Raw genomic sequence first — 26,096 nt, 5'->3', positions numbered from 1 at the left:
TCCTTAGCTCTCTGCCCCTCTCCCATTCGTGCAGAGTGCTCTCTCTCAAAATAAATTAAAAAATTTAAAAGAAATTGACACAGTTGTCTTTGCGTGGAGACTGGAGCCAGCCAGGAGCGAGGCAAGGAACTGTGATTTTTCATTATAAACTACCTGCGCATGTATTATGTCAATAACATTACAAAGGGCAAAAGGTTGAAGAAAAATAATAGAAGTGCTGAAAATACCCCAAAATAAAACCGTATTAATTAAATACTGTATACGCTCCCAGTTTTTTTCTGTACCATCAGAATCCATTTTGAAAATATTTAAAGGGCCCAAGATCAATAAAAGCTCATCTGGCGACTGAAAATCTTCAAAACAACTGACGTTAAAAAGGGGTCCTAAGTTTTGAGACCACTCAGCCGAGGAGTCTATTCCAACGCGCCAAGGCTCAGAATACACGCCATTCCCCCACCCGCTAGGCCGGGACCGCCACAAAGCCTCGCGGGAGGCGGGGCCATGCCGTCACAGAGACGTCCCGCCCCCTTACGTCGCGCACTAGGAGGCCAGAAGGTTTCTGGCGGGGCCGGCGCCATTTTGCCGGAGCCTGCGACCGAGTGGGAGTGGAGTGGAGCGGCCGTTGTTGCCGACTCTTTCCTCCTCCCCACGGTCCAGTCAGCGGTTGATTAGGCCATCGGCCCTCAAGCCGACACTTGTCTCTCATTTAGTTTTGGGGAGCGTCTGGCCGACATGAGTGATGTAGAGGAGAACAACTTCGAGGGCAGAGTGAGTACAAAGCCGCGGGAGCCGTCTTCGGCGGCGGCCCGATGCTCGGGGTTTCACGGGGACGAGCGCGGTCGGGCGGGGTTGCGGGGAGTCCTGCGGGGTCCCGCGGGGAGCAGCCTCTGGAGCCATCACGGTTGTTTCCTCACATACCAAGATGGCTTCTGGGTTCCACTCTTTCCCCCAAACACCACGGATAACCCCCTCTCCCCCTTTTTTTGGAGACTGACTGATACCTGGACTCCTAGGTCCGATTTCCCCCCGCAGTGGCGCGCTCCCTTCTCCCCACCCCTGAGGCTTCCTTATCTCTGTTCCGAGGAGTGGGTCCCCGTCGCGGTGGGGCGGGAGGAGACGGCAGGGAGTTCCCCTCCGGCCGGATAGTGGTAGGTGCTTCCTGCGGTGGCATTTCTGGCGACCCCGAGCATCGTAGAGGGTCTCGGGGTCGAAACTGCGCGGGGCTGTTGTCCGGGCGGGGAGAAGCTGGCGTGGGACTAGCTGGGGCCTGTGTCTCCTTGGCTCTCTATTGCAGTGAGCGGCCGCGTCTCTGTTGGAACCGGCGGCGTTGCGTCTATAAAGGCGAAAGCCTTGAGGTTGAAGGTGGGACGAGCCTAATGAAGTGGTTAGTCAACGACCGCACCGACCCTTAAGCGTTCTTAAGACGAGAGCTGTGAGGGGAAAACTACGCAAGGAGCCCTTTTCCCTTAATGTCCCTTCTACTTTCTTTTCACTTCAAAATGAATGTGGAAATGCTATAACGCCTGATTTTTTAATTCCTTGATGTTGGGTTTTTTTTTTCTCTCTTCTTTATATCTCAACTTCTAATGCTTTCCTTCCTATGATCTTTCATCTAAAAACCACTTCTTTACAGGTCTTTACGGTAAAAAAAAAAAAAATCTTACATAACTGAACAAATTTTGTGGCTCAGTATTTTGAAAATAGCTAGTCAGTTTATACTGTTCTCTACTCAAAACGTTACCTGAAAATTACAGGCCCTCTCCCATTTCTCTCCTCACCGCATCCCCCAGCAAAGAGGGCCTCAGGGATTTTCACTATTTGGGGTCGATGAATATAAACATCACAAAGATACGTTATCCTCAGCCTAAATACACTAGAACGTTAATCAGTGTTTGAGTTCTACTTCCGAAGTTACCTTACAGTGGTAATTGGTGGAAGTGGTTTAGTGTTAAACCCTGAAAAGAAAATCCCCAGGCAGCATGTTCTTGCTGTTGTGTTGGTATTCTAGTTACTAGGGGAAACGCATAAAAGCCTTTAAGGTGTGTGCTGGTTGGAATGAATTTTGGCTTTTTTAGAAGTTCGTAATAAAAGTACTTAGAAGCAGACAGTTAAATCGGAAGGTTGATTTAGGCTTTTATTCTTTGTGAGGAAAGAGATTTAAATAGGTTAGAAACAAAACTTTTTTAATGCCTGTAAGATTGGAGTTTTAAAATGAAATCTGGGTCACAGATACAAGTGAGTAGTCGAACCTGCTTATTTTTTAGTGTGGCGTCTTGATTGTCCCAACAAAACTTTTTAAAAATCTTCTAATAAAAATATGTGGTGATAATTATAAGCTGATTGTTTTGATAACATTAGGTAGTTGTGGGAAGAAATTTGGCTGCCCATTAATCTTTCCTTCTGTTGACTTTAGTACAGAAATTTATTTTTTGTTAATGTTTGTTTTGATTTGGTTTGTGGGGAAGTGAAGAGGACTACTATCTGGGACCTTGTTGTCCTTTAAGTTCTTACTTTTTAATTAGTCATCAAATTGAGGAATGGAACAAGTTTGAGGTAATTGACACCTTACCCACCTAAGAAGGCAGTATATGTAAGATCCCCACCCAATTTTAAGCTAAAATGTATGTAGGCATTAACATTTTATGTTAATAGAAAACGGGTTCTTCCTCCTCCCTGCCCCTTACAGTGTTTACTGTCATAGAAAATATTTTTTGACATGTGATACCCAAGTGTATGTTAGTGTAAATGAACTCAGTAGATTGAATAATGCGTTCGCCCACCGTTACCTGTTACATCTTTTTTTTCTTTTGTAGGTTGGGGTAATTGTCTTTATTTGTTATTGGTTAAAGAATTAGAAGAATGCCAGAAGCTTTTCTAAGGGTGTGCTTTTTTCTTTTTTAAAATTGTTTCTTACAACAGTTTAACATTCACTAGTGCTTTTGGTTTCTAAACTGTTGTGATTTCTGAACTGCTAGCCACAAACCAGCAGTTTAAAAAAGTTTTTAAAGAATATAGTTGTCATGTTATTTTTGTATCTAAACGTAATGACCATTTAGAAACACTCAAAAAAGGATTTTCAAATGATGTTTTTGAGGTTTTTAAGTAGTTATACTTCAAATTTTGTAACTAAAATGAAGTAGAGAAAACATTGACGGGTCAGTTGAGATTTCATTTGCTTTACCTTTAGAATAAATAGCATATATTAACCCCATGTTACTGAAAAGATATTTAGAATTAGAGGGCAACTTTTTTATAACATTTCAGAATCTTAACCACACCACACCTCCTCCCCCGATTTTTTACATGTTTTCTAATTTATTCCTCACGATACTTTTGCGAGGGCTAGAGTATTCTTAGCCATTTTAGAAAGTAAAGCAGGCCTAGAAGACCATGCCAGGAATCTGAGATTTACAGGTCCCAGTCCATTGCTCATTGCATACATTATGCTGTATATATTTTGATTTACTTTTTAAAAAGGAGCACGTGTACTTGAGCATCTCAGACATTAATAGAGTTTGTGAGAAACAGTTTACAGGAGCTTAATTTTCCACTGTAGATTAATGTTTCTTCCATTGTAGAGGACTGGAATAAAAGAACTTGGGGAAGGAAAATATAACTGGCTGAATTTTGTTATAAGTAACCCTAATAGTTAACCCAATCAAAATTCCCTTCTGCCTAAGGTAAAACTGTCGAGCATCTGCTGCCTTTTAAGTAAAGGTCAGGTGTTCTTGAGGGAAATAGAACTTGGATTCTAATTTGAGATGACTGTCAGCTCAAATCTGGGTAAAAGTATATAATCACGTTCCCTGTGATAGAAGGAATAAGGAATTCAGAAAATGAAGCTGGGTGGTTTTGTGAGGTAGGGGAAAGGGAAAGCTTTACCTAACACTGGATCTTACAGTTAAGGAATAGATGACAATGAGGAGGTTGCTGGTGCAGTAATAGATGATAGATTGGACTGGATATGCAGTTAGATAATGGAGGGTTTGAATTCTAGATTTAGGGATTTGGACTTAATCCAATATGCTATAAGAAGGCATGTATGGATTCTTAATTCTGGGAGTGGCATAATGAAAGGAATTTTAGCAAAGAACAGAGGGACTGGTACAAGAAGAGCAGCAAGGCACACGAGGTATTTAAGGAAGGAAATTGTGAAGACTCTGGTCCAAACAGGACAGCAGTGGGATGTAAAGAATGAGACATTTTTACTTTAAAATAAGTAGTAGGTTCCTTAAAACAATTTGCTTGGGACATGTATATTAAGTTTACAGAAATATTTTAAATGGAAATGTCTTTCTGAGCTGAGAGTGAGGCTGGCACTTGATCTGTGCCTTTCCATGTCATCTTCATAAAAAGTTGTTTGCTTCACACAGCTTCGATTAAAGTTAGGATTTAGGTCTCCAAAAAATGTTTAGACTTCTTCATAGAAATAATGGGGAATGGAAATTTTCATTTTACTTACTCACCCTCTACCCCTAATTTTTTTTTTTTTTTTTTAACGTAACTTAGAATAACGTTAAGTCCATTTTTTTCTCATTCATTGGCCCATGGTTTTTAATAGAGGTTAAAGATTTTCATGTAGGGTCTATCTTATAATTCCACAGTTGGAAGAGGAAAAATGCTACTTGTCTCCTTTTCAGAGTTTGTTAGAGCTTCTTGAGTAGCTAGAATATTTTTAAGTGACTCCTAGTGTTCCTCTTAACACATGATATGGTTTGACTGGATGACAGAAGCAAAGAGCAAAATAAAAATTTGTCTGTACCAGTTTGGAATTAAAATGTGTGTGCGTTAAGATATTTTGTTAAAGAATAGCAGAAATAGCGGAAGCTTTTTTCTTCTCTGAATCCTGATTTGTAATAATTGGGGTGATGATTGAGCTATTCAAAACCCATCTTGGTGACTGGCTTCTTTTTAAAAATAAAATAAAACTGGGCTTAAAATTTTTCTATTGATGAAACTTTAATAAATGTGGGAGTACAAGGGAGGTTTGCACTCTCCCTTCCTTTTAAAAAAATACGAATAAAAAAGAATCTCTATTTTACAGATAAGAATGTCAGCGTTTAGCTTTTAAAAATACTTAGTTCAGTTTCTTAAGCAATTTAATTTCATATATATCATCACATCAACTTGTTACAAAAGGGTAAGACTTTCTTTCCCATAGTAGTGACAATATTAAACTTGACAGTCTTGTTTTAGGTTTAATTTATTTATTAAAGTTAAGTGCTTTCATCCAATTTTAATGCTTTTTTTATTCCCTCTGTGGATTTTTAAGCAAGGAATTGCTAAACTTAAGGAAACATTTTTAATGCTCAAATTTTAATATTTGAGATTCTTTCGCTGCTCAATATAGGTAGAAGGTAGGATTTCTAAAGGGAGCAATGTAACTAATTGTACCCCCAATGCACAGATTTGTCACAGATGCTTAATGATTTGTGCCATTCCAAAAATGAGAATAAAAAATCTTGAGATCTGAAAGAATGTGAAGGGATTTAAATATTTAGGAATGACCTTTGTTTATGGATTTACAGAATTTATTTACCTATGGTCTGTGTAGTGTAACAAGTGTGAAATGGCCAAGGATAATCAATAGTTTCTTAGAACCTTCCTGACAGTGTGAAAACCTACTCTTTGATACTATCACTGGGTGCTCAGGCATCAAATAACTAACCCTGGGACCTTTGTAAAAGGTATATATTCACATGCTAAATTAGTTAATACTGATTGTTATTTGTTCACCTGTCCTACCAGATTTAGCAGGACAGAAGTGCAGGTGAGGAAGTGTTAATGATCAGATGGGGAAAAGAATCTGGAAACACTGTTTAAAAAAAAAAAAAGTTAAGAGGGGAATAATGAAGGAAATGTGGTTTCCCCTCCCTCCTCTAGATTATTGCCAATATGTAGTTGTATATAATCCTTATTGTCTCATGATTTTCACCAAAATGAAATTTTGAATTATGAGTGACTAGGCCTGACCAATCTGAGGTAGAAGAAAAGTTATTTTTTTTAAACTAAGGCCCTGTAATTTACTCAAGATTCATAAATATTCCCATATTAGAAGATGAGAACCTAAGAAATTCTATAGCAGGTTCTTAGTAAAAATTTTTAGCTATTATTTATTGGCTTTTAATATAACTAAATTTTTTGCATGTTAAAATTGGTCATGACATATCAGCTAGCCAGTTTATTGACCACACTTAAAATTTGTAGAAAAGGCTATAAATATTTCAGGCGATTTCATGGTTGTGACTAGTTTATATTTCATTATTTATGCATAAGTAACAATTCTAAATTTCTTTAAGCATCTCCAAAATTATTCCAAACTGTAGAGAATGTAAAGACAAAGTGTTAGTATATCTGTGAGCCTTTGCAGATGGAAAGACCACTTTAACCTCACTTAGAATGCAGCACACAAGTGTTTTCTTTTTAAGGAATTACTCTGATAGCAGTTATGGGTTAAGACAGTGGAAGTATTTCTTTTATAAGCTTAAGAGTCTAAGAGAAGCAGCCTATCATACTCAAGAGGAAGGAGGCAGAACAGCTGTTTATGTAGACTGAAATTAAAGAATTGGATAAACACAGGTTTCCAATAAGCCCTAAAGAATGAAGTTCTTAGTACAATAAATATTATAAGCTATTTGAGTATTTTAAGTACACCACCACCACCACCCCCCCTGCTTTGGGACATAAAATTTGCCTAAATGCACTAGTGTACTTTTATGGACATAGATTTCCAATTTCATAAAGTAGTGGGAAAATATATTTTGAGAGAGCTTGTTTTTTAAAGTTTATACTATTATCATAGAAACTTGAATTTGTATAAACTTGGCACTATTGGTATGGAATTTGCATTGCCATAATATTAGAATGGGTTACAGCTTAGCATTTATATTGTGATGTGTTCATTTTAATGGGCTTTCAAGTACTAAACATATATGTTGAAATTTTTTTCTTCCATCTATTATGATACTAGCTGTATTAAAAGACCGCAATTATTGCTTACCTTAGGAATTGTTCATGTTCTGCAGCAATGTGTGCATATATTTAATAACCTTTTTTTCTTGATTAAAAGAATAGTACATGGTTGTTGTAGTTATGTACGGTGTGTAAAATGCTGCTGTATTTTAACACAGATTGCTTGAATTGGATATACCGTGGTACATTCCTAGTATTGTGGTTAGCTCTCTCGTTTTTATTTTTGGCTGTGTCCTTCAGCTGCCACCAGAGGTACCTTGATAATAAAGAATAGTTGAAAGAACCGACACCGTTTAAGCAGGTTGTACTATGAGAACTTTCTGCCTGGCTTCTGGTTTATAGTAGGTAAGGTATACTGGAAGCCTGTTTAAGATTGCTTATAAAATTTTGGATATGACTTGGTTGAGTCATTCTGTCCATTTCTTTTATTTTAATGGTTGTTGGATCCGAATGCAGGTTACTGAAGAATTTGCAGAATTTCTTGACTGGGCAGCTTTCAGAGTCGATTCAGTGTAATCAAGTGAAACAGGACAGATAACAGCCCTTCTCAGTATTTTATTTAAGTTTTATGTATTTCTCCGGAGGAAAAGTTGAAGTTATGATTTTGTAATAAAGATAAGTCTCAAAGGTAGAAAAGGATAATCTAGCATTTGTCCACAAAGGTTGTAGGTTGGTTTCTAATGCACAATTTAGTGAAAATGGTACTTCGTACCAGCTTTTGACAAATAAGTTACTTAAAAATGGCAAATATTAATTGATATGACCATTTTTCTTTGTGAAGACTATTAACTATATCAGTTCTTAGAATGAGGAGCCTTTTTTTTGTATTACAGTAAAAATTCTGAAGAATTAGTAGTTTATTCTTCAAGTTAAATTCACTGACAGTTATTAATTTTACCTTTTTAGATTGTATCTAAATTGTTTTCAGAGGTTAAAATGATAGTGACAACTTTGTAACCAGTTGTTAACAAGGGAGGTAAGAGGACTGTTTCTTAACCTTGAATGATTCCATGAAGAAATTTATGCAGATTTAAGTTTTCATGATAGAAAAACTGAAGGATAGGCAACAAAAGAGGTATTAGGTGTTTGTGAAACCTTAGATAATTAAAAAGCAAGACTTCTTTTATTTTTTTTTAATGTTTATTTATTTTTGAGAGAGACAGATGGACAGAGTGCAAATAGGGGAGGGGTAGAGAGGGAGACACAGAATCGGAACCAGGCTCCAGGCTCTGAGCTGTCAACACAGAGCCCGAAGAGGGGCTGGAACTCATGAGCTGGGAGATCATGACCTGGGCCACAGTTGGCCACCCAACCAACTGAGCCACCCAGGTGCCCCAGCAAGACTTCTTTTAAAATAGCCTAATGTCTTTTGAAAAAATACTCTGTCATGTCTTAATGTTTTAACAAACCAAAAGGAAAGTTTCGTTTTTTCCAGTAAGTTCTGTGCCAGAACTGAGATTGAAACTTTAAATTTTAAGATGTTACTAAGTTAGCTTGTTTACATTAATTTCTAAGAAATGGCGATTTTCAGCACTATTGAATAATTTTCAGTTGTTATATTTATTTATGAGGGAAGACTTGAAAATCAAACATACACATATTTGGACCATAATATTTTTCCCATGTACTAGAAAGCTTCACATAAGCATTTAAGAAAAAACTTAGATTTTAATATAAGACTGATTTATACAGTTGTAAAATTAAACATTTTACAGTGTCATAGAGCATTCTGATATGTATGTAAACATAAACTGTGGTCATATTCATAGTGTTTCATCTACTGCTGTTCAACAGCATAAATGAATAACATAGGATCTGTGTTATAGAAGGGAAAGCAGAGAGGGGAAGATACTCTTTTCACCTTAATGAACCAGCCTGTGTAATGCTTCAATTACAAGCAAATTGGCCATACTTTTTTTTTTTTTTTTTGAAGTACAGAATATGCTGCTTTTACAGTTTCAGTGAATGAAAAAACCTAAATTGCTGTGCCTGCTCCAGGCATCTGTCCAGGAATTTAGAGACTGTAGAGAATTCAGAGAGATGTGGTGAAAGACTTACAGGTAGCTAAATGGGAAAGGTTGATATTGAAGGAAAAGGTAGCTATATGTTTCAGTTTTGTTTGCATCTGAAAAAATAAACAGGCCTGGCAGCATTTGTACAGTTCTTGATAAGTAAATCTTTGGACATTAAACTCAGAGAGAAAGTTTTAACGAAGTTGCATGATAGTCTTATGGCATAAATGAAAATGGGTGTGAGGTTTGGGTAATTATTTACAATGATAATCAAGGCGTAAATGGACAGAGAAACCGGACTGTCCCATCCTACTTTGGTCATAATCATATATCTGTCAGATTAAGAAACAGTCTCTTATTCAGTTTTAAATCATTTGATTTGGAAAGTTTTGATTTATATCCAACTTTTTCAGAAGCCAGTCAGTTTTCTGATATAGGATATAGTTACTGAAGGGAATATATGTATGTGTAACTGCATAAAATATGGAAAACTATTAATAAAATTGGTGGGATCAAAAAATAAAGACCATGATACTAATTGTATATTTTTTTGTACATTATGATACTTCATGATAATACAGAATATTAAAATGGCGCAGTTGAAAAATTACATGTATTAGTAATTTATAAGCCAAAGGGGGCATTTTAAGAATTTCATGTCCTCTTTTCCCCGTAAGTTTATCTTTGTGCTTTATTTCAGAACATATGTTTCTGATTAAGTTGGAGTGTGCAAAGATAGTGGTCAAACATAATTGGGAAAAGATGTTAGTAATTTCACTAATTTTTTTTTTTTTTTTTTTACTTTGAACATCAGCATGTGTTCTCTAATAATTGAGTTTAGGTAGATGTGTGCAAATTTCAGCCCAGAATGCTTTGCTTTAACTGTATCTTGGTATCTTAGCATGGCTTAGTGAAAGCTCATTTTAAGATAACTAAGACTTCAAGTTATAAATTAGTAAATACTTAAGACATACGTGGGGGGGATTACAGTTAATGTTAGATTTATGCTTGGATTAATTATTTATATTAAAATTGTTCACATTTTAGGAAATAGGATGAAACATGAAAGGGGAGGAGGGTGAAGAATATGGTAAAAAACATTTAGAGAAATTCAGTAAATTTTCTTTAATTGTTAGAAACTAGACTTTTGAAAAATTTTAAAGATTATAAAATTGTTTTTTAATAAACTAGTTATTTGCACTTTACCTGCTGGCTTTTCCATTTGGTAGATAACATTCTGAACTCCAGCAGAGTTTTATAATCCCCACGTGCTTAAATATACTAAATGTTCTTTTTCCATTAAGGTTAATGTTCGTGAAGAAATTGAAGAGTTTTTTCCAAGAATGTGGAAGATAAATCAAGATAAAAGAAGGCTAATGAAAAGTATTAAAGATCAGAAAATTAAAATTGAATGGGGGAAAAAATTGAACAGAAGATTGGTCAGATAGAAGCACTTGAATATTTTTTTTAAGGCTATTTTGAATTGTTTGAATTGGGGAAGAATACACGAAGTATGAAAAATGAAAAACTCAATGAAGAATGAAGAGAAGTAGAAAGCAAGAGTGAAGTAGAATTAAAAGAATCTGGAAGAATGAATGGGTCCTAGGTTAAGTAAATGTATGGTTTATGTTCCAGTGTCTGTATGATCAAGTTGTAGATGAATTTGCATGATTACTTAGTTAATAGAGAATTGGTGATCTGGTTCAAGTAGGGAATTATTGAGGACAGTTAGCAGTATTAACAATGGGTTATTAATGAGCTGAAATTTTTTCTGGAGGGTGTTGCCTAACCATTTGTTTTTCAGGAGCAATCAATATAAATAATTACGGTACTTTAAATGTTAGGTGTTAGGCATCTACGTGACCAGTGCCATTTGTAATACTGTCTTCTTTGTTAGGAGTCTCGCTCTCAGTCAAAATCTCCAACGGGAACTCCTGCTCGTGTAAAATCGGAGAGCAGGTCAGGATCTCGTAGTCCATCAAGGGTTTCCAAACACTCTGAATCCCATTCTCGATCAAGATCAAAATCCAGGTAAGTGTGCTTAAAATAGTACTTAAGATGCTTTCCTTGGATTTTTCAGAGCAAAGTGGTTTTTTACTAAATTCCTTGTTTTTGCTGCATTTTGTATAGAGATTAGACCAAAGACCAAAGAAATTTCACCCAAAACATGAAGTAGTTTTTCTCAAACTGTGGAGTTTAGAAATGAATGTTCTAGGGGTGCCTGGGTGGCTCAGTCAGTTAAGTGTCAGTCTCTTGATCTCCTTTCAGCTCATGATCTCATGGTCATGGAATCTAGCTCCTGTTGGGCTCTGCACTGAGTGTGGAGCCTGCTTGGGATTCTCTCTCTCCCTACCCCCTTCCCTACTCTCATGCATGTACACTCTCCCAAAATAAATAAATAAAAGATTTTTTTTAAGTGTTCTAGATAAAGATTTAGATAAGGCAGAGTCCTCTCTTAGCCCAGTTAACCTATCAGATGCTGGCTGTTAATATAGATTCAATATGTGTTGCTTGATTTAAATGCATTTGGCATCTGAGGGTTGGTTTTTATTTTATTTCAGTATTTGTACAACCAAAAGGTAAATTTCTCCATTGGATACTTGGCATGTAATTTAGAGCAGAGAAGGTTGATGTGTCTATGTTGTACTGGCTATCACAATGATTTGAGAAGCTGTTTCAAGATTCATATTCCAGCTACATCCTTTACCTGAAGATTGTGACTCAGTAGGTCCAGGTTGGAACTCTTGTCGATGTAATTTCTTTTTTCTTTTTTTTTTTTTTGAGTTTATTTATTTTAATAGAGATGGAGATAACATGAGTCGGGGAATGGCAGAGAGAGAATCCCAAATAGGCTCTGCACTGTCAGTGTAGGCTGCATGTGGGGCTCAAACTCAGAAAACCATGAGGTCATGACCTGAGCCAAAACTGAGAGTCAGATAGTGATGCTTAATTAACTGAGCCACCCAGGCGCCCCTATAATTTCTTAATTGGAGACATAATTTCTTTGTGTAGAGTTTGTTTGCAAGGGAGCATGAGACAAAAAAAATCCATTAAAAGGCTATACTTTTCTTGAGTCCACAGCTATCTTTTCTGTCTTATCCACGATCCAACTTGATTCACTAACCACTCTAATTAAATCATGTGCAGAATAGCACTGTGTAGAATTTGGGTGTGCAAATGGAAATGAGCATGTTTTCATTTTAGGACCTTCACACTTGTTGTTCTCGGCCTAGAATTCTCCTCCCTCAGATATTCAGTCACTTAATTCATTCTCTGTGTGCCACCTGAGAACGTTAAAGAGCATACACACTTTATTGCCTTACTCTTAATTTTTTTTCGTAATACTTACCACTATCTGATTCAGAGAAAAGCTTAGGGACTCCTGAAGGGTTTTTAATTTATGTCATTTATCATTACTGTTTAAAATTAACAGTTGAAGGGCACCTGGGTGGTTCAGTTGTCTTAAGTGTCTGACTTAGGCTCAGGTCATATCTCAAGGTTCGTTGGTTCTACCCATACATCAGGCTCTCTGCTGTCAGCACAGAGCCTGCTTTGAATTCTCTGTCACCCTCGCTGTCTCTGCCCCTTCCCGCCCCACAAAAAATAAACATTTTTCATTTTTTTTAACATTTATTTATTTTTGAGAGAGTATGAATAGGGGAGGAGCAGAGAGAGAGAGGGAGACACAGAATCCAAAGCATGGTCCAGGCTCTAAGCTGTCAACACAGAGCCTGATGCGGGGCTCGAACCCATGAACCGTGAGATCATGACCTGAGCCGAAGTCAGACACTAAGCCAACTGAGCCACCCAGGTGCCCCAACAATTGATACTTTAAGTGACAGGATTTCTTATTAATGTTTGTTTATCTTTTACAGTGAGGCTGTAAATTAGTGTTAAGGAAAATGGGAAATCTCCATATCTTAAATGTGCTAGGAACTACATCTCCAGGTCTTGCCAAGGAACTTTTGCTTTTGCTGTTCCTAGAATACTTTTCCCCTGTCTACCTAGTAAAATATGTCTCCCAGCTTCATTGTTAGCCTTCTTTGTTTTGAATAATCTTCCCTTGTTAGTTTAATTCTCTACATGCACGTGCTCTCTTTTTAGACACTCTGGCCCTTAGCATGTATAACATTTATTGAATGCCTTAAACAAATTATTTTGTAAGACTGTGATCGCTCCATGGGGCGCCTGGGTGGCTCAGTTGGTTAAGCGTCTGACTTCAGCTCAGGTCACCATCTCGCGGTCCGTGAGTTCGAGCCCCGTGTCGGGCTCTGGGCTGATGGCTCAGAGCCTGGAGCCTGCTTCTGATTCTGTGTCTCCCTCTCTCTCTGCCCCTCCCCCGTTCATGCTCTGTCTCTCTCTGTCTCAAAAAATAAATAAACGTTAAAAAAAAAAAAAGACTGATCGCTCGCTCCTGGTCTGTGTGTTTATCAAAGATGGGTCATGTGAATAGTAAATAAATAGTTAACATTAAGAGGCAAAGAAATAATCAGAGTGGCTGGAAATAGAGAAAGGAGAAGAGCTAGGGAATCAGCAGGGGAAAGACAAGTGAGATGCTGTAGTAAACTTGAAGAAATGAAGACTGTTAGACATGAAGACTATTACATGGGCATTTAGGTTGTTGGATTAATTTAGGAGATGCTGGATTGCAGTGGGCTAAAGAAAGATTGGAAAGGAAATGACACTTAACAGTGAAGGGAATGTAGAACTATATTGAGAAGATGGTAAGAATCAAAGGATTTTACTGTGGTGATAATGGCAGTTGATGATTGGTCTTTGTTATGGTAAGATACACATAACAAAATTTACAGTCTTGGGGCACCTGGGTGGCTCAAGTCAGTTGAGCTTCCAGCTTTGGCTCGGGTCATGATCTCACAGTTCGTGGGTTCAAGCCCCGCATCGGGCTCTGTGCTAACAACTCGGAGCCTGGAGCCTGCTTCAGATTCTATGTCTGTCTGTCTCTTTCTCCCTCTCCCTCTCCCTCTGTCCCTTCCTTCCTCCCCCTCCCTCTCTCTCCCCCTCTCTCTGCCTGCCCCTCCCTCACTCACATTCTGTCTCTCAAAAATAAGTAAACATTTAAAAAAAAATTTTTTTTTTTAAATTGACAGTCTTAACCATGTTTAAGAGTGCTATTGAGTAGTGGTATTAAATACATTCACATTGTGCAACCATCACTACCATCTGTCCCAGAACTCTTCATCCTGTAAAACAAACTCTATACCCATTGAACAGTGGCCCCTTGTTTTCCCCCTCTCCCAGCCCTTGGCAGCCACCATTTTACTTGCTGGCTATATGGTTTTGACTACTCCAAGAACCTTATATAAGTGGAATCACAGTATTTGTCTTTTGGTGGCTGGCTTGTTTGCCTTAGCATAATGTCCTCAGGGTTCATCCATGTCTCAGAATATTGCAGGATTTCCTTAGTGCTTGTTTTGTGTTTTTCTTTTAAAAGAAGATAGAGGTGTAACATGCTTGTAAGGTATAGTGTGAAAAGAGTGTAGAAGGGATAGACTGAGAACAAGATGATTGTATGATTAAGAGAACAAGAAGAATATACTTGCCTCAGAAAGTAAAAAGGAGCTGGGGTACATGTATAAATCCTTGGCATTACCCATTTGCTTCAGTATTTTCACTTAAATTTATTTCTCTCACAGGTCGAGGTCAAGGAGGCATTCTCATAGACGTTACACTCGATCCAGATCCCATTCTCACTCTCATAGGAGACGATCTCGAAGTAGGTCATATACACCTGAATACCGGCGTCGTAGAAGCCGAAGTCACTCTCCAATGTCTAACCGGAGAAGACATACAGGCAGCAGGGTATGTAGTTTTAAAAAATTAATGAAAACTTATTTTGTCTTAGGTGTTTAGTTATAGCATAATATCTTGATTTCATGAGACTAGACCGTCTTTTTGGATTTTTTGGGTTTTTGTTGTTGTTGTTTTTTTTAACATTCATTCATTTTTTTGAGAGAGATAGTATGAGCGCAGGAAAGACAGAGAGAGAGGGAGACACAGAATCCAAAGCAGGCTCAGGCTCTGAGCTGTCAGCACAGAGCCTGATGCAGGACTTGAACTCACAAACAGTGAGATCATGATCTGAGCCAAAGTTGGACACTTAACTGACTGAACCACCCAGGCACCCCTAGACCGTTATTTTAAAGTGGTACTCCAGGGGGCACCTGACTGGTTTAGTCGGTGGAGCATGCGACTCTTGATCTTCAGGTTATGAGTTCGAGCCCCTCATTGTGTGTAGAGATTACTTAAGGAAATAAAAAATAAATAAAGTGATATTCCAGAAACATCCTTAAGCATATGAATATTATTTATATTGATTTAAATATATTTTCTTTTCTTGGGGTACCTGGGTGGTTCAGTCAGTTAAATGTCCAACTCTTGTTTTCAGCTCAAAATGTGATCTTATGGTTCATGGGTTTCAGCCCCAACTGCAGGGCCTGCTTGGGATTCTCTGTCTCTCAAGATAAATTAAATATTAAAAAAAATATATTTTTTGTATATTTTATTTTCTTGACTTTTGAGTGAAAAGTTGAAATTTGTGAAGAAAATATATGTTTTACGAATTAAAATGAAAAACTGAGCTGAAAATATTGAGATTAAAAACTTGGTGGAGGTAGGGGCGCCTGGGTGGCGCAGTCGGTTAAGCGTCCGACTTCAGCCAGGTCACGATCTCGCGGTCCGTGAGTTCGAGCCCCGCGTCGGGCTCTGGGCTGATGGCTCAGAGCCTGGAGCCTGTTTCCAATTCTGTGTCTCCCTCTCTCTCTGCCCCTCCCCGGTTCATGCTCTGTCTCTCTCTGTCCCAAAAATAAATAAACGTTGAAAAAAAAAATTAAAAAAAAAAAAAAAACTTGGTGGAGGCTGAGGGAAGTTGGCAGGGAAATACATGTAGTAATAATAATAGCTAACACATTCAGCACTGTGCAGAGGTTTTCAATGCATGTAATAGATAGGCAGGTTGAGCCTTGGTTATGTGACATTGATGTTTGGATTTTGGCTAACTGGCAGAGTCCAGGTTTCATCCAGGCTGCTTGCCTCAAACTTCCTGTGCTTAACTTTGATGCTGTGTTTTCCCTCTGTGTGATACTGAATCATTTAACTGTAATGGAATCTGCTGTTATTTAATGATGCTTTGAAATGTGTAAATACATTTTTCAAATTAGGATTGTGGGAAAATTGAAAGAATGTCCTTAATGAAAATGGAGAAAGCACTTACAGATGAAGTCATATTAAGTACAAATCTGTAAGGTATAAAACATTTGAATAAGCCACGAATAAGGCTTCAAATTTAAACTAGGGTGGATTCTTTGGATACATTCTGAAAATTGCAGGACTAGAAATAGAAAGTAGGGATGTTTTTATTTAGGATACAACTGGATGTATACTCCAAAGAAGGGGTGAGTGTACTGTATGTAAACTGTAAAATATTACTCATCTGGGTTTTTTCCTCTTAAATTCTTCTTTCCAAGTAACTTGAAGTAGTGTATAGTCTTTGTGTATTAGATGAGGTGTTCAAAGTATTTCTGTGTGGCTTTTTACTTCAGTTTGGAGCTTGAAATTAAATCACATCTTAAATATTCAACAGGCAAATCCAGATCCCAACACTTGCCTTGGAGTGTTTGGCCTCAGTTTGTACACAACAGAGAGAGATCTTCGTGAAGTATTTTCTCGATACGGACCATTGAGTGGTGTCAATGTGGTTTATGATCAGCGAACTGGACGATCACGAGGATTTGCTTTTGTTTATTTTGAAAGAATAGATGACTCAAAGGAGGTAATTTTATAATTATCTGTCAATTTGACATTTTTGAGGTACATGATTATAATGTCAGGTTATTGTTAAAAGTTGACTGATAGTCTCCCAGTTCCATAACATGTTCTCTTTCATTCCCTGACCTGAGTCTATTCAAACTCTTCCTCTCAGTGTTACAGTTTGGAAAGTGAGATGTATGTGTTTGAGTTAATAGAAAAAATAAAGCATATGAATATTCTTCTTTGACTAAGTCTTATTCATACTCCCAAGAAGGTGATTAAACTAACTTTCTAGAAATTCTATGGTATTTTCAGTTGTCTGGCAAGCTCAGTTGGTGGAGCGTGCAACTCTTGATCTTGGGGTTGTGAATTCAAGCCCCATGCTGGGTGTAGAGATTACTTAAAAATAAAATCTTTTTTTAAAAGTTAAAGAGAAACCATATAATATTTAGGTTAATCTGTTTAATTTTGTGTCACATGAGCTCCCCATGTATAGAGTGTGTTTCCATTCATACTCATCTATTTTTGTTCTATAATTAAAATATACCTAGAAAAAATTGGTCTTTTTTCATTTCTTGTTTTTATTGCCTTTCTTCATTTTCCTAACAGTGATCATAATCAATATCAATGATTTGAAATTGTGCTATTTTTTTTTTAAGAAATTGCTTTTTTAATTATTTTTTAAATTTATTTTGAGAGAGACAGACACAGTGTAAGTTGGGGATGGGGAGAGAGAGAATCCCAAGCAGGCTTTGTGCTGCCAGTACAGAGCCAGATGTTGGGCTTGAATTCACAAAACCACGAGATCATGACCTGAGCCGAAACCAATGGTCGGATGCTTAACCAGCTTAGTCACCCAGGCACCCCTGAAGTTGTGCTATTCTAATGTATTTGATAGTGGAATATAAAGGGAGCAGTAGGCTTACTTTATACTAGAGTTCATAGTGATCGGGTTAGAAAATTCCATTTTAAGGAATTTGAAGCCCACTGTTGAGTTTTTATCAAAACTTTTTCTGTTCTTATCAAACCTTAATAAATGTCAGGTACCTGGCTAGTTCAGTTGGTAGAGCATGTGACTCTTGATCTCAGGGTCGTGAGTTTGAGCCTCATGTTGGTACTATTTTACCTATAGTAGTTATCCAATTACTATTTTACATGTGATAGTAGTTGGATATGGGTTGTTGCTCTATGTATCAACAGTATTTGATTGCGACATAAACAGTCGTAATAAAAGTTCGCATATTTTTCAAAAATAATAGATGCTAGTGGCATCTAGTGGAGAGAGGCCAAAAATGATATTAAACATCTTACAATTATAGTGCACAAGCTAGCCACCCACAACATAGAATTAGCAGTCCCAAAGTGCAAAGGTTGAAAAACCCCAGATAATTCTAACAAAGTAATCCTCCAGGTTGTAAATCATTTATGTAATAGACGTTCTAATTAGCATTCTCTAAATGTTTTAATCTGTCAAGTATTACCTTTTTTGGTTACATATTTGTGATTTATTTCTGGTCTCAAGGGATAAAGTTATAAACTTAAAAAGTAGTTGGAGGAGGTGCCTGAGTGGCTCACTTGGTTAAGCAGCCTGCTCTTTGATAATCTGCTCAGTTGGTGATCTCCTGGTTCATCCCAGTGTCAGGCTCCGTACTGAGCATGGAGCTTGCTTGGGATTCTCTCTCCTCTCTGCCTCTTGCATGTGCTCTGTCTCTCTCAAAAAAAAAAAAAAAAAAAATTAGTAAACATTTTTTTTTTTAATAAAAACACTAGGATATCTGACCTGAAGTGAAGGTTGTGAAGTATAAAACTTAAGATTTTTTTTAAATATGAAACTTATTTGTCCTAGCTCTTGATTCTTCCCACAACCACTCCGCCTGGTTTATTTCCTTTATAAGATAAAATGAAATTGGCAACTTTACTGTAGTTCCAAAGAACTTTGTAATGTACTTGAATTATTGTCACATTTATTGGTATTCTTGCCAAAGGGCAGAATGTTAGGGAATGTGAGCACAGGTATAAAGACAGGAGCATTTGTTGGCCGGTTTAAAAGTTCTTTTATATTTGGAGTTCACTAGGTGGCGGTGTGTTACCTAAGAAATAGTTTTAGGTGAGCTGAATGGCAGTTTCTGCTTTGAGTTGCCTAGACTGAAACTAGTAACTGCAGCCTCAAGAGTTATGCAGGCTTCCCAACTTGTGTGGTTTTTTTCTCTGTAGCTGCCCCCAGTGTTTCAGCAGAGGGATGCTTAAGTGTCTGTGTGTACATTAGAAAACTCAATACTATTGACATGCATAGAGCAAGAATTAATAATATAAAATCCTGGTCCCTACTGTTTAGGAAAGAAGTGTTTAGAGAATTTTAATTTTTTTTAACTTCAAATGGAAAATGTGTTAAATTTGTTGGCAGTTTTAGTAGTTTCTTCTTAGTAAAATATGCATGACTTTCTGTGCCTGTTCTCTGTTAAAGGCAATGGAAAGAGCAAATGGAATGGAGCTGGATGGTCGAAGAATTCGTGTGGATTATTCTATTACCAAGAGAGCGCACACACCTACACCTGGCATCTACATGGGCAGACCAACTCAGTAAGATAACACGTTTTCTAAGCTAAACTGTAAGAGCCAGAAATTCACCAGAAATGCATGCAAATTTTTTTATTAATTAGCAGATAAAATGATTTTTTCCTATAATTAGAATGGAAAGCTTAATTTGTACATATTCTAATATCTGTTTGAGGAGGGGGACAAATTAAAGCCATCAAAGTCGTTCCTGACTCTTTGCTTGATGCTAATACAAATAGAAAATTTATTAAAGATGAGAAAAATAGTGTATGCTTTTAAGCATTTATTCTGTTTCTATTCTTACGTGACTTTGGAACCCTTGTGAATAGGGAAGCGTTATTGGATAGTGATACATATTTTTTTTAAGTCAGTTTTCACATTGCAGAAAATAAACAGAGGCTTTTATATATATATTTTTTTAATATAATACAACCAAAGACAGTATTGCTAAGAATGAAAGAAGGAATTACTTTCAGTTATTTTGAAGCCTTGCTGAGGAAAATGTAGGGTTTGGCAAGGAGAGCCTACGGAAAACTAAAGTGAAAATAATGTACCTATGGTTAGGAGTTGGGAAAAGTACAGGAGAAAGTGCTTAGAGTTTAAATTCACTGCCAAAGTCTTATAAACCAGATCTCAAAATTGTTGTAGTGATGCACTTCAGTGTAAGGTAGTTAATTCTTTTTGCTGTTCCGGGTTGGTTAACCTTTTTTAATTCATGATGTTTATTAATTGCATCTGAATTAGTCTTAAGGACTCACATCTTAAGCATTTTGGTACTGTTTCCTAGCACAGTGCTTCATTTCACCTTGTTGAAAAGGTCCTGCTGGTTTGAGTAGTATAAAAGAGCAGTTTATAATTTGGAGAGTTTTGGGAAATCATTCCTGGTTATTTATGTAATAATAGGAAGCCAAAGCAGAATAATACCATGGGAGTCAGCAAAGTGAGATGTGGAGGTAACCGACGCGAAAAGGGATAATCTTTCTTTCTACATTGTCTTCCCTCCTTCCTCCGTTTTATTTAAGCACCAGTTAGTATTAAATGATACTGGAAAATCACATTGATGTAAAATTTTTATATTTTTCTGTAGTAGTGGCGGTGGCGGTGGCGGAGGTGGTGGTGGAGGTGGAGGAGGTGGCAGGCGTCGGGATTCTTACTATGATAGAGGATATGATCGTGGGTATGACAGATATGAAGACTATGATTACCGGTACAGGTAATGTTTTAATTTGTAATTTTCATTCTAAATTAGATTATAATAGTATTTAGTACTTTTAATTTTTGTTTCGTATACATTAATAAAATATTTAAAATAGATTTTACAGGGACATGCCTAGGTGGCTCAGTTGGTTAAGCAACTGACTTCAGCTCAGGTCATGATCTCAGTTTATAAATTCAGGCTCTGCACTTTTGCAGAGCCTGCTTGGGATTCTCTCCCCCTCTGTCACTGCCCCTCCCCCACTTGTGCTTTTTTTCTCTCAAAATTAAGTAACTTTAAAAAAATAGATTTTATATGATGATTTCTTGAGGAAGGGGGAAATTATCTTCTCAAGATTGAGAACAGAGGTCAGTAATCTGTATTTGCCAATATTTTGTTGTGTCATATGCTTGCTGTTCTAGTATTAATTGGCACACAGAGAATGTAATGGTTATTTTCATCTGCCTCAGTGATTATGTGGTATGCAAAGTAATCTTTTATTTCCTACAGAAGAAGATCACCTTCTCCTTACTATAGTCGATACAGATCACGATCAAGATCTCGTTCCTACAGTCCACGTATGTACACTTTTACTTTGTGGCATTAAGAACCATTCGTAATCAATGGTTTATTTTAGAAAATCAGCATATATGGAGATTGTTCATAGTTGGACGAATACTAGGCAAGTCAAACTATAATTGTCATTTTGACTTTTATTTTTTGCTCTCTTTCAGGACGCTATTGATAAACAGAATGGTTGCTGATGAGGACATCTTTCTCTCTCTCTTTTTTTTTTTTTTTTTTTTTTTTTTTTTTTTTTTTTTTTTTTTTTTTTTTTTTTTCCTTTGGTTTAGTTTGGTGTGTTTCGTTTTTTGTTTTTGTTTTTGTTTGTTTTTGGTTTTGGTTTGGTTTTTGTTTTGTTTAATTCTGGATTTCCCCAAGCTTCTAATCCTTCTTACTCCTTTAAAAAGAACCTTTGGAAAAAAAAAATCTTCGGTTTATTTACCATCTACACTTTATCAGTTGTATTGCTGTTTCCACCCCTTTTAGTATACTCTTAAAGATATAATTGTTGTCATTTTGAGTAGTTAAACATCTTAAGTAAAAAAGGAATCCCCAGTGTTACACTTTGTAAATGTTTTTTTTTCCCCTTTGCTTTGCTTTTACAGAAAATTAACTCCTGGCTAATCAAATGAGGAAAGAAATGATCTTTTTAAAGCTTCTTTTGTGTTAGATATTGTATTACACATTGTACTAGAGACCTGCATTTAAAACAAACTCCTTTTTTAACTTCTTTTGGGAAAGATAGTAACACATAAAGTAGTTCAGTCATGTCAAGTTTGTCTGGGGTGGCATGGAGCAGTCAAATAGTGTAGAAAGTTTGAAGCTATAAAAGAAAACACTTGGTCATTTCTTTTGAAGAACGAAATTTTTGAACCCTAAAAATTATGTCTTTTTTTTTTTCTTTTTTTTTTTTTTTTTTTTAAGAGATGAAAAGCTTGTGGACTCCTACAAAACATGTTGTATTTAAAATACATCTGTTAAAATTTAAAGTGTGATTTTTGTGTTGAATTTATTGAAGTTTAAGTATTCCCTTAATCAGTGAAGGACAACTCTTATTTATTACTTAGAGCAATTGTATACTTTGCTGTTAGAAATTTTGGTATTGGGACAATGGTTAAGCAGGCTATTATTGTATAGTATAGAGTCCTTAGAAGATAAGTGTGAGGAAAAGTAGTCTCCTTTCAAATAAAAGTTAATTTCTTTGAAAATCAGACTGCCTCTTTTATTGTGGTAGAATGGGAAACTATAACTGGATTGATTTGGGAACCAGTCCCTTTTCCTAACATATTTGCTATACCTGATTGTATAATTCTGTCTCTTCCTCGGTCTTTAAAAATTTTTTTAATGTTTATTTCTTGAGAGAGAGAGACAGAGTACAAGCTGGGGAGGGGCAGAGAGAGAGGGAGACACAGAATCTGAAGCAGGCTCCAGGCTCTGAGCTGTTAGCACAGAGTCTGACTGGGGGCTCAAACTCGTGAACTATCAGATCATGAGCTGAGCTGAAGTTAGACACTTAACCAACTGAGCCACCCAGGTGCTTCTTCTTCCTCTTCCTCCTGCTTCCCTTCCTGTCAGCCAAGTTGTTGATATTAACAGTATTCAATACCAAGCACCGTGGTGAAGGAAAGATAATATGGTTTATGTCTTCAAGAAGCCCACATTCTAATAGGGAACATATTCTAATGTTAGGTGAAAGTGTTTTAGCAAAGAGGTGGATTATGTTTCACGCAACTTTTATAAAAAATGATAGGAGCGTGAGCTTTGTTTTCTCCCTCAAACAGTGGAGATAGGGGCGCCTGGGTGGCGCAGTCGGTTAAGCGTCCGACTTCAGCCAGGTCACGATCTCGCGGTCTGTGAGTTCGAGCCCCGCGTCAGGCTCTGGGCTGATGGCTCGGAGCCTGGAGCCTGTTTCCAATTCTGTGTCTCCCTCTCTCTCTGCCCCTCCCCCGTTCATGCTCTGTCTCTCTCTGTCCCAAAAATAAAATAAACGTTGGAAAAAAAAAAAATTTAAAAAAAAAAAAATAATAAAAATAAAAATAAAAAAAAAAAAACAGTGGAGATAAAATTAGATTATTTTAATGTATGTAATAGACTGATGAAATCTATGAGATTGAAGTGGCCTTGGGCTATTTTTTAAGGATTTTGTTTTAAGCAATTTCTTCACCCACCATGGGGTTCAAACATAACCCCAATATCAAGAGTCACACACACCACCAACTGAGCCAGCCAGGTGTCCCTATTAAAAAAACTTTCGGGGGTGCCTGGGTGGCTCAGTTGGTTAAGCGTCCAACTTCGGCTCAGGTCATTATCTAGTGGTTCATGAGTTTGAGCCCCACATCGGGCTCTGTGCTGACAGCTCAGCCTGGAGCCTGTTTTGGGTTCTGTGTTTCCCTCTTTCTCTGTCCCTCCCTCCCCCTCTCTCTCAAAATAAATAGTTAAAAAAAAATTTTTTTTAAGCTTTTTCAAAATGTCTTTTTAAAAGTTTTTGCCAATAAAGAATAGCCAGAGATCAATCTCTTGCTGGTTCCTAGAGAATTTAGCTCTTTTAATTCAAGTTATTGCTTTTTTAATTTGAGAGAGAGAGAGACTGAGTAGGGGAGGGGCAGAGGGAATCTCAAGCAGGCTGCACACTGGTCAGCACAGAGCCTGATGCGGGGCTCAAACCCACCAACCTGAGATCATGACCTAAGCCAAGACTAAGCAGATGGTTAAGGGACTGACCCACCCAGATGCCCTTAAGCAAGGTTATTAAAAGACTTGGAATTGCCCTGAAAGAACCATTAATCTGTTGACTGTAAAAGTACTTTAAAGATTTAAGCAGCATTATCACCAACAAAAATAAAAACATTAGCCACAATCTGTTAGAGAAAAACCTTGGGGAAGAGACAGTAAACATCAGAAACAAAACATGTAGATGTTACGTACATGCTAATGGGAAGGAGAATAGGGGAGTAAGGGGGACACAATTTTAAATGGGGTAGTCTTTGCAGGATTCCCTGAGGTGAAATTTTGAGTAAAATCTAAGGGTGATAAAGGAGGGAGCCTTGTGCATACCTGGAAGAACATGTTAAGTAAAGGGAATAGCAAATGTAATAATAGCCTTAAGGCAGTAGCATACCCAAAAATGTTGGAGGAGGAGGCCAGAGAAGACCAAGATGGTAACCAAGGGCTGGATGCTGCTGGAGAGAGGAAGAGAGTGGGAGGGGTGGTTTCAACAGTCAAGAAGCAAATTCCTTTATAGAAAGGGGAACTTTTTTTTTTTTTTTTCATGCTTTTACTTATTTTTGAGACAGCATGAGCAGGGGAGCGGCAGAGAGAGAGACAGACACAGAATCCGAAGCAGGCTCCAGGCTCTGCGCTGTCAGCACAGAGACTGACACAGGGCTTGAACTCATAAACTGTGTGATCATGACCTGAGCCAAAGTTGGACACTTAACTGAGCCACCCAGGTGCTGCAAAAGGGGAACTTCTATCAGAAGTAGTGAGTGCATGGGTGTAATGTTATGTATTGAATACTAGGATAGATATTAGGCTCAAGGACTTTAAAGGCTAGATGTGTTAAATTGTGTAAATGTACAATTAGAAAAGGTTTAGGAGCACCTGGCTGGCTCAGTTGATAGAGCATGTAACCTGATCTTGGGGTTGTGAGTTCAAGCCCATTGGGCGTAAAAATTACTTAAAGATATAATCCTTAAAGGGCCTGGGTGGCTTGATTTCCACTCAGGTCATGATCTCACAGTTGGTGAGTTCAAGCTCTGCCTCAGGCTCCACACTGACAGTGCAGAACCTGCTAGGGATTCTCTTTATTTCTCCCTCTCTGCCCCTTCTGTGTGCTCTTTTTCTCTCAAAAATACACTTAAAAAACAAAACAAAAAACTTTCATACCAATGCCAAACAATGCTTTGCATGTATGAATTTTTTTTTCCCACCCAAGTAATTTAAGTGGATTGAATGATCAAAATATGCATTTTTAGGGGCACCTGGGTGGCTCAGTCCGTTGAACATCTGACTTCGGCTCAAGTCATGATCTCACGGTTTGTGGGTTCAAGCCCTGCGTCAGGCTGTGTGCTGACAGCTCGGAGCCTGAAGCCTGCTTCGGAATCTTTGTCTCCTCCTCTCTCTGCCCCTCCCATGCTCATACTGTCTCTGTCTCTCAATAATAAGTAAACATTAGGGAAAAAAAAAAAAGTCTCCATTTTTGTGCTATGAAGTATACATTGAAAGGTAAGATGAGGGCACCTGGGTAGCTCACTCAGTTGAGTATCTGACTTTTGATCTCAGGTCATGATCTCAGTTTGTGGCATCTAGCCCCACATCAGGCTCTGTGCTGACAGCGTGGAGCCTGCTTGGGATTCTCTCTCTTCCTCTCTGACCCTCCCAAGCTTAAGCTGGAGCACACTCACTCTCTCTCAAATGTACCACTGATGGGAGTCATGAGTATAGACAACAAGAAAATTTTAACTTTCAAGAAAGCAAACAGGTGCAAATAGAATAGCAAGCTTTGCCAATTTAACCTCCCATCAACAATATAGGAGAGAGAGAGGTCTTGACACAAAATGTTGAAATTTTACTAAAGGAAAATAAGCTATACTCTGAATTATTTACACAACAAAATTGTTTCAAAATGAAATTACCACTTTATAAAAACATGAACAATGTGGCCAGAAGAACTAATGGAGGAACTCCTCTGGCTCGGTAAAGCATGTGACTCCAGATCTCAGGGTTGTGCATTCGACCCCTAGGTTGGGCATACAGTTTAAAAGAAAGAGCTAATGAAAAAACTACTGAAACTAGGGAGAAAGTAACACTACATGATGCTAGAACAAAAATGCGTACTGTGGAATCCTGTATACTCGAAATGATTCTTCACTAATTCTGTGCATTTGGGTAATTGATCCCCAAAAGCCTATCCACTTGAGAAACCCACACATGGCGTTTATAAAATTTGAAAGAAAGCTATTGCTTAGCACAAACCAGTCATGAGTCCCAATGGTATACTGTGCTGTGCAATTTACATGTCTCTGATGGTA

At 37.5% G+C, this 26,096-nt stretch overlaps 1 protein-coding gene across 1 annotated transcript; it reads left to right on the top strand.

Annotated features, from left to right (window-relative positions):
* Positions 1 to 561: 561 nt before the first annotated feature.
* Positions 562 to 22,275, top strand: TRA2A (transformer 2 alpha homolog). Its single transcript, XM_043589089.1, has 8 exons — positions 562 to 768; positions 10,882 to 11,015; positions 14,639 to 14,804; positions 16,585 to 16,773; positions 19,216 to 19,331; positions 20,395 to 20,520; positions 21,013 to 21,080; positions 21,237 to 22,275. Exons 1-8 carry the CDS (start codon positions 733 to 735, stop codon positions 21,245 to 21,247), a joined length of 846 nt encoding a protein of 281 aa, XP_043445024.1. The 5' UTR covers positions 562 to 732; the 3' UTR covers positions 21,248 to 22,275.
* Positions 22,276 to 26,096: the final 3,821 nt, after the last annotated feature.

Source organism: Prionailurus bengalensis, chromosome A2 (assembly GCF_016509475.1).
Source record: "Prionailurus bengalensis isolate Pbe53 chromosome A2, Fcat_Pben_1.1_paternal_pri, whole genome shotgun sequence".
In the NCBI taxonomy this organism is placed as follows: domain Eukaryota; kingdom Metazoa; phylum Chordata; class Mammalia; order Carnivora; family Felidae; genus Prionailurus; species Prionailurus bengalensis.
Note: the sequence above shows the minus strand (reverse complement) of the source record. Positions and strands in the feature narration are given on the sequence as shown.

Excerpts from the sequence above, each read along its gene's own strand:
- TRA2A (XM_043589089.1), top strand. The coding sequence starts at position 733 with ATGAGTGATGTAGAGGAGAACAACTTCGAGGGCAGA. Across the intron at positions 11,016-14,638 it reads CGATCAAGATCAAAATCCAG|GTCGAGGTCAAGGAGGCATT; the intron begins GTAAGTGTGCTT and ends TTTCTCTCACAG. Across the intron at positions 20,521-21,012 it reads GACTATGATTACCGGTACAG|AAGAAGATCACCTTCTCCTT; the intron begins GTAATGTTTTAA and ends TATTTCCTACAG.